General features: G+C 48.9%; 1 protein-coding gene across 1 annotated transcript; it reads right to left on the minus strand.

Moving 5' to 3' along the window:
- Positions 1 to 3,990: 3,990 nt before the first annotated feature.
- CLDN5 (claudin 5) lies at positions 3,991 to 6,157 on the minus strand. Its single transcript, XM_028710443.2, has one exon. It carries the CDS (start codon positions 5,956 to 5,958, stop codon positions 5,293 to 5,295), a length of 666 nt encoding a protein of 221 aa, XP_028566276.1. The 5' UTR covers positions 5,959 to 6,157; the 3' UTR covers positions 3,991 to 5,292.
- Between the last annotated feature and the right edge of the window lie 2,957 nt (positions 6,158 to 9,114).

Raw genomic sequence — 9,114 nt, forward strand, 5'->3', positions numbered from 1 at the left:
GATGATGTCTGAAACAGGAAGCTGACATTTCTGCAAAGGATTTCTCGCTTGCATTAATAATATTTAATTCTGTTCATTTATCAAAGTATTTCTTCACCGCTGTTTCGCAGAACATCGGGGTAGTGCACAGGGACATGAAAACATTTTAAAACAACAGGAAGAGATCATTAAAGGGACATTTTAAATCATTGCACAGGCCTACCAGCAATGAAGGATATAGAATTTTTGGAAGGGATCACAAAGGCCATTTAGCCCAGCCGTCTGCCAGTGCAGGAAATCGAATTTATATGGCAACTCTACTTGTGAAATCCTTCTCTAAGCATGAGTTTCCACGAGTGCAGCTATTGTGTTAGATTCCTCCAGGGAGCAGCATTAAACCTACCCTTGTGTTAACAGACAAAGAATGTTGAATACAGTGGTACCTCAGGTTACATATGCTTCAGGTTAAAGACTCCGCTAACCCAGAAATAGTGCTTCAGGTTAAGAACTTTGCTTCAGGATGAGAACAGAAATCGTGCTCCGGTGGCGCAGCGGCAGCAGGAGGCCCCATTAGCTAAAGTGGTGCTTCAGGTTAAGAACAGTTTTAGGTTAAGAACGGACCTCCGGAACAAATTAAGTACTTAAACTGAGGTACCACTGTACAGTCCTGGTTATTAGTTTTTAACCTCAAAAATTTACAGCTCACTTTTCAGTAAACCACTTCCAAGATGCCTCTGTTCATGCCAATCTCTTTTTCTGGACTGGGTTGCCAATAGTGTGTGTGTGTGTGTGTGTGTGTGTGTGTGCATGTGTATAGTGTAAAAAGAGTGACAGATAATGGTATGACTTGGCTCAGAATCTCAGCAAACACCTGTGTGTGTAACCAACAAGAGCAACCTTTCGTGGACCCCACACCATGAAAAACGATGCCACTCTGGAAGACTGTCCTAGTAAATGACAGTGATGTCTGAGCTTGTGGCAGGTGATAGAGGAGGATCCAAATCTAGTAACTCATAAGAAGCCAGTGCCTCAAATTTACTGCCTATCCATTTCACTGGATAACCCAGCCATTGACAATGAAGGGAAAGAAAGATGCCAAAATTTCTAGCCACTTAGAAACACAGGCAGCTGCCTTGTACAGAGTCAGACCATTGGTCCATCCAGCCCGGTATTGTCTATATTGACTGGCAGCGGCTCTCCAGGGTTTCAGACAGACTCTTCATAGAATCAGAATTGTAGGAGTTCAATCCCTAGAGATGCCAGGGATTGAACCTGGGACCTTCTGCATGCAAGGCATATGCCCTACCACTGAGCTACAGTCCTTCCCCCACTTTTCTGCATGCCTAAAATCCTATCGGGATGCAGGTGGCACTGTGGGTTAAACCACAGAGCCTAGGACTTGCCGATCAGAAGGTCAGCAGTTCGAATCCCCACGACGGGGTGAGCTCCCGTTGCTCGGTCCCTGCTCCTACCAACCTAGCAGTTCGAAAGCACGTCAAAGTGCAAGTAGATAACTAGGTACCACTCTGGCGGGAAGGTAAACAGTGTTTCCGTGTGCTGCTCTGGTTCGCCAGAAGCGGCTTAGTCATGCTGGCCACGTGGCCTGGAAGCTGTACGCCGGCTCCCTCGGCCAATAAAGCAAGATGAGCACCCCAACCCCAGAGTCGGCCACGGCTGGACCTAATGGTCAGGGGCCCCTTTACCTTTAAAATCCTATCATCCCCACCAGTGTTCTCTCCCCTAAAATGAAAACCCCCAAATGCTTGAGTCTTTCTTTATCGGACAGGTACTCCAACACTTTCGTCATACTGGTCACTCTTTTCTGTATCTTTTCTACTTCTGGCACCATCCTTTTCAGCCTAAGGCAGGGGTCTGCAACCTTTAAGACAAAAAGAGCCACTTGGACCCATTTCCGAAGGAAAACAACACCTGGGAGCCGCAAAACCATTGCGACATTTAAAGCATGCGCGCCGCTGCCCTCCGATCTGACAGCGGGTGGGAAGGTGACGTCGGGACGGTGTGTGACTAATGCACGCACTGCCCCCATGCGACGCCACAGCCAGTACAGCGCCCGCCACAGTGGGGAGTGTCGGGGCGCACAATGCGCCTCCTCCCCTCGCTAGTATCCACCCCGGAGCCGCGGCAAAGGTGTAAAAGAGCCACATGCGGCTCCGGAGCCGCGGGTTGCAGACCCCTGGCCTAAGGCAACCTTTGGTTCCATCTGTCTTTTGCAGGGCTACAGTGTTCATCAACCCTATCCAACACAGCCTGATGGGAGTTGTAGTCCAAAACAGCTGGAGGGTACAGTTGTACCTTGGTTCTCGAACAGAATGCGTTCCAGGAGTCCGTTTGACTCCCAGAACCATTTGAAAACCAAGACGTGGCTTCTGATTGGCTGCAGGAGCGTCCTGCAGCCAATCAGAAGCCGAGGAAGCTGCGCTGGATGTTTGGCTTCTGAAAATAGTTCGAAAACCACAACACTCACTTCCGGTTTTCGATCGTTCCGGAGCTGAAACATATGAGTTCCAAGGCGTTCAGCAAGCAAGTGGTGACTGTACCAGGTTGGCAAAGACTGTATTAATGGATAAAGGTAAAGGGACCCCTGACCATTAGATCCAGTCGTGGCTGACTCTGGGGTTGTGGCGCTCATCTCGCTTTATTGGCCGAGGGAGCCGGCGTACAGCTTCCGGGTCATGTGGCCAGCATGACTAAGCTGCTTCTGGCGAACCAGAGCAGCACACGGAAACGCCGTTTACCTTCCCACCAGAGTGGTACCTATTTATCTACTTGCACTTTGATGTGGTTTCAAACTGCTAGGTTGGCAGGAGCTGGGACCGAGCAACGGGAGCTCACCCCGTCGCGGGGATTCGAACCACCGACCTTCTGATCGGCAAGTCTTAGGCTCTGTGGTTTAACCCACAGCGCCACCCGCATCCCGTATTAAGGGATAAGACTGTCCTGAAGTCACAACCTGCTGCCACATCTATTTTTTTTATAGGTTTGTAGCTGTTGCAGCAGAGAGCTGTAGCAATTTTACTCAGCGGAAACATTTGCTCCGTTCTACGCAACTTCTTTTCTTGTAACATGCATTCAAACCTGGAGTTTTAACAATAGCTTCCCTTCTGGCATTTGAATCATAGGAAAGAAAACCCACCTTTTCCTGGAGGAATTGTGCCCCGGCACACAGAGAAAGGCATGTGAACAACAAAAGAGATGCCAGTTTCATGCCCCGAAGAATCAGAGCCACAGAGGTCGGTTGGCGGCTATTAAAATCGGAGCAGCCCACCCGCCCCCACCCCTGCCGGATTTGAACTAATCTCCTTGCACCGCCAAGCAGGGATTTGAAACTAAACAAATACTCAGCACCCAGAATGAAAAACAACTTGAGGCTGAGGAAGGCTGGGCTAAGTTTCAAAAGAGTCAGACAGCAGCCACAAACGCACACAAAGGGTGCAGAGGAAAAGCGTTGGTCTCTCTCCTGCTAGCTTACTCTCAAAATTATGTCTTAAACCTGTTAGGACATTGACAGGCAACCTCTTTTACTTGAGCATTCATCCCCATTTGTTTGCAAGGAGGGTAGAGGACTTTGCGTCAATGGGAAAGTACCATCCCAGAGTTTCCAGTACATTTTCCTATCAGTTTCCTGCGCTTTTTGGGCTTTCGTCTAGCTTGCAAGTTTTCCATTGGGGCACTGGTTGGCCGCTGTGAGGACAGAAGGCTAGACTACATGGGTCATTGGCCTGATCCTCTAAGGAAGCAGGTTTGTTGCACAAGGAAACCTCCCATTTGATTATCATTGCATGACCTGAATCTGCCTGGGCATGACTGGATCCCACCCCAAAATAGCCACAGTCTGAAAGTGCCTTTACCCCATCTGGGTTGTTCCTACAGAACTAAAGGAAGCAGACCAGGCAGCAAGAAAGACAAAAGGAACCCAATTCAGCTTCAGGGACACTTGGTAAACGTGAGCAGATACGGTTTCCCTCCTTAAAAATGACCAAAAAACCACCATGCAGTTGTAATATTTATATAAATATACACAATATATAAAACAGTCGACGATCTTGGATTCGAAAATACTGCTCAGAACAACAGAGGATTAAGTTTAGGTTACAAAACGGTAGAATCCAGTACCAGTCTTGACTCCTGTGTCAACCCCACTGAAATGATCGAAGCTTATGCAAAAGCAATTCTGTAAATTAAGAGTGCAATGTAAACGAAAAAAGAAAAACTGGGAACTGAAACCTTGAGAAACTGATTACTTGACCAGTCTTTTGGAACCGGGATGGATTTTTATTTAGAGGCAAAAAATACTGACACGGTCATTAATGAAAAATAAATCCAAGTGTGAAATTCTCCTCCTTATCGCACAGCTTAATAGTTAACAACATACACTGAAAAGTTTTTTCAAAAACAAAACCCAACACTTTTAAGGCAAGTGTGTAGGGAGGAAATCTTACCCTATTGGTGCCCTGCCCTTTGAACACAGGGAAGCTCTGACCCTCAAGCCAGCCTTTGCACAATCCCACTGACTTCACATCTGGCCGAACTGAGACCACTTGGGATCACAGCCATACTCCAGTTTTACTCCAAAGATGCAAATTCGAGGAGCCATTAAAAAAACCAATTCTAAAACGATCGAATACTCCTGCCTTCTCAACCACATGAAGTGTGCCGATTGCAACCAGCTTTACATCTTAAGCAACGCTTGCTCAGCGTTTAATACCCAGCGAATCCCTTTGGATCATTTGAAACAGTACAAAACAAGGCAAACCCCCCCTCCCCACACGGAATATTTACAATCAGGATGGCTTTCCCAAAACTAACCAAACACCTGCTCTTTTTCTTTTCTTTTCTTTTTTTGCCCGGCTTGATTTAGAGTGCAAATTCTCCCATTTACATATAATTTAAAAGAAGCAGACCGTGTGTGTGTGTGTGTGTGTGTGTGTGTGTGTGTGTGTGTGTTCCCACCCGCAGCTTCCAGTTCAGAAGCGACGCCACGAAATCGGTACAATTTGGGGGTCCAAAAAACCTCCCCCCCCCAAACCCAGAGGAGTCCAAAATGCAACGGAGAGTTCCTGGGCGCGATTCCTTTTCTTCGCAAAAGAGAGTTTTCTTGGGAAGAAGTGACAAAAGCAGTTTAAAAGGGAGAGGGGAGGGAGGGAGCGCTGGTCTTCTGCCAAAGCGATCGCCCCTCGGAAGCTCGACGGCGAGGCCAAGAGACGCGCCAACGCTGCCGCTGCTCCTCCCCGCGAAGTCCCCGCTGCGCTGGCTCCGACGGCCGCCGTCGAAGTTCCCCTGCCGGGGTCGCCTTCAGACGTAGTTCTTCTTGTCGTACTCCCCGTTGGAAGTGGCGGCGTTGGTGGCGGGCCTCCTGGGAGCCGAGTACTTGACGGGGAAAGCCGAGGGGTCTCCCTTGCGGGCGCAGGAGCAGCAGATGAGCGAGCCGCCCACCATCAAGAGGGCGGCGGCGGCCCAGCCGAGGTACAGCGCCGCGCCCATCTCCCGCTTGCGCGACGACGGCACCGAGGGGTCGTAGAAGTTGCCGATGACGATGTTGGCGTACCAGCAGGGCGGAATGAGCACCAGCAGGCCGCAGGCCACGAAGAGGCCGCCGCCCACCGCCGCGATCAGGTCCTTGGCTTTGCCGGGGCGCACGCAGTTGGTGCACTGCGCGCCCACCACCGTCACCAGCAGCGCCACCAGCCCCAGCAGCGCCCCGATGACCATCAGCGCCCGGCCGGCCTGCGTCTCCGGGCTGAGCGCCAGGATGGAGTCGTGCACCTTGCACTGCATCTGGCCCGTGCTCTGCACCACGCAGTTCATCCACAGGCCCTCCCAGGTGCTCTGCGCCACCACGATGTTGTTCTCGATGAAGGCAGAGACCTGCCACATGGGCAATCCGGCCACCACGATGGCCCCCAGCCAGCCCAGCAGCGACAGCGACAAGCCCAGGATCTGCAGCGCGGCGGACGCCATCCCGGCGTCTGGCCTCGACGGCGCTTCTCCAAAGACGGGGTGGGATCTGACCTCTGGATCTCCTATCCGCCCGGATCGCCTCTTTCAGCCTCGCTTCTCTTTGCGTCTCCCGGTGCTCCTGCAAGCCCGCTCTGTCGCCTGAGTCTCATGCAGAAGCCGCCCCGATGTGCCTCTTTATAGAGGCGGCCGCGATGCCCGGGCAGGCTGCCCCCGCCGGAGGGCCTCCCCCGCCCAGGCGCGCCGTAGCCAATCGGGAGAGGGCAGCGGCCCCTCGCAGCCAATGAGGCGGCTGCGAGGCAGCGGTTGAAACAGGGCAACACAAAGACGCGTGCGGGTGACTCACGCTTCGACGGGGCGGGAGGGAACGGAAGCCGCTCGCCGCCCGCTCCTCATCCTCTTGTGACTGCGGTGGGGAAAGGGTGCCATGGGGCAAAGGTACTTCCCAGGGTTTAGAAAGGAAGGAGAAAAAGAAGGGGCAAGGCTCCGTCTGTGCCAGGGAGGTCGCTTGCGGCCCGTGTGAGACGTGCGCCAGGCAGGAAGATAGAGAAGCTCCCTTTTGAAACCCTGCCAGTCAGTATTGGAAATGCACCAATGGTCTGACTCCGTATAAGGCAGCTTCTTCTGTTCTCACGAAGATTAGAGTCCAAAACTACCTGCTTGCACCAGTGGGGAGAAATCTTTCCCTCTGGGAAAGAACTTGCTTTTTTAAACATTTGGTTTAATTTACAGTGGTACCTCAGGTTACATATGCTTCAGGTTACAGACTCCGCTAACCCAGAAATAGCACTTCAGGTTAAGAACTTTGCTTCAGGATGAGAGCATAAATTGTGCTCTGGTGGCGCGGCAGCAGCAGCAGCAGCAGGAGGCCCCATTAGCTAAAGTGGTGCTTCAGGTTAAGAAGAGTTTCAGGTTAAGTACAGACCTCCAGAACGAATTAAGTACTTAACCCGAGGTACCACTGTACACAGCATTAAAAATAAAATAAGAGACATATTTACAAACCATTAAAAATATTTTAAAACTATCACATATGCACTGTTAACTTCACTATTGACAGACCCTTTTGCCAGAGTGATCAGGAATTTTAAGTTCCTCTTGAGCATTAATAATGAGGGAAGAGCTAAATTGCACTTTGCACATGTGCAGAAGCACTGAATCGCGACCCACACGTGCGCAGACACTGCGCTGTGGGTTGCGAACATGCCTCCCACACGGATCACGTTTACAACCCGAGCATCCACTGTATTTCGAGACTGCTTTCCATTCAAAACAGATTACAAACAATAGCACTATAACAAAAAACTGATGTTGAAGTGTGTAGAACAAAATTTAGGGTTGGGATTCGAACCGCTGACCTTCCGATCGGCAAGCTCAAGAGGCTCTGTGGTTTAGACCTCAGTGCCACCTGCACCCATGAAACAACAAAAACTGTGGGAATGTGGAGAACAAAATTTAGGATTGGAAAAATGAGAAATGCATAGAAACTGAAATTGACAGATCTGTCCATCCCTAGTTAGTAAATAAGTACTAATTATTGGAACCTTTTAATGAGGGTGAAAGAGGAGAGCGCAAAATATGGTCTGAAGCTCAACATAAAAAAAAGAAGAAGAAGATCATGGCCACTGGACCCATCGCCTCCTGGCAAATAGAAGGGGAAGAAATGGAGGCAGTGAAAGATTTTACTTTCTTGGGCTCCATGATCACTGCAGATGGTGACAGCAGCCACGAAATTAAGAGACGCCTGCTTCTTGGGAGAAAAGCGATGGCAAACCTAGACAGCATCTTAAAAAGCAGAGACATCACCTTGCCAACAAAGGTCCGCATAGTTAAAGCTATGGTTTTCCCAGTAGTGATGTATGGAAGTGAGAGCTGGACCATAAAGAAGGCTGATCACCGAAGAATTGATGCTTTTGAATTATGGTGCTGGAGGAGACTCTTGAGAGTCCCATGGACTGCAAGAAGATCAAACCTATCCATTCTTAAGGAAATCAGCCCCGAGTGCTCACTGGAAGGACAGATCATGAAGCTGAGGTTCCAATACTTTGGCCACGTCATGAGAAGAGAAGACTCCTTGGAAAAGACCCTGATGTTGGGAAAGATTGAGGGCACAAGGAGAAGGGGACAACAGAGGACGAGATGGTTGGAGAGTGTTCTCGAAGCTACCAGCATGAGTTTGACCAAACTGCAGGAGGTAGTGGAGGACAGAGGTGCCTGGCGTGCTCTGGTCCAGGGGGTCACGAAGAGTCGGACACGACTAAATGACTAAACAACAACAACTAATTATGGTTGTTCAACCAAATGTTACTCTTTTGTTAGCCTTTATCTTTTGCCAGATGGCACTTAAGAGTTACTGCAGCAGAGGAACAGAAGGCAAAATTGTTTTAAGAACACCTAATCCCCATTGACTATCAAGGAAGGCGGGGGATCATGAAAGGCAAATATTGCATTTAGTAAGCATCTCCCTCCCGTTGCTTGTTAGTACAAACTCTTAGATCTTTCGAGATGTATCACTTTGGAAGATGAAAAATATACAGCCCAAGTGAAGTTTTGTTACTCAGCCCTAAACCGATTTAATCCCACTGCAACTCATCAAGCAGAATCACGTGGTGATATTAGAATTCTCTGTACACATCTACTGAGAAGTAAGTCACTTTGTGGTTTTTCTAAATATCTCTTTCCATTTTACAATATTCAACAATAAATATAAATCGCACACAAATCCAATAATGTTTTCTGCGGCTTCCCTCCCTCTTCTGCGGTTTCTTATTTTTCTATCAAATTCTTACTGCAAATCTTTATTTATGCTTTTTACCCATTTATCCTTTTTAATTCCCTTAGCATCCTTACTGCTTGTGTTTATATCAATCCTGCTAATGTTTCTAATTGTTTACAGTTTGTTTTCATATGTATTCAATAAATTTCCCCCATTCTGCTACAAAGTGTTTATCATCCTGATCTCTTAACCTTCTGGTAAGATCCGCCATCTGTGCGTATTCCATCCATTTTAGTTGCCACTCGTCTCTTTTTGGTGTCGGTTCCTCTTTCCAGTTTTTTGCGTACCGGTATATCATCCGGGCAGTCATGGTAGCATACATAAATGGGTTTTTCCCCCTGATCTTTCGGCACCTCTTCTCCAGGAAAGCTTCTGGTTTTCAA

This window comes from Podarcis muralis, chromosome 16, assembly GCF_964188315.1.
Source record: "Podarcis muralis chromosome 16, rPodMur119.hap1.1, whole genome shotgun sequence".
NCBI lineage: Eukaryota > Metazoa > Chordata > Lepidosauria > Squamata > Lacertidae > Podarcis > Podarcis muralis.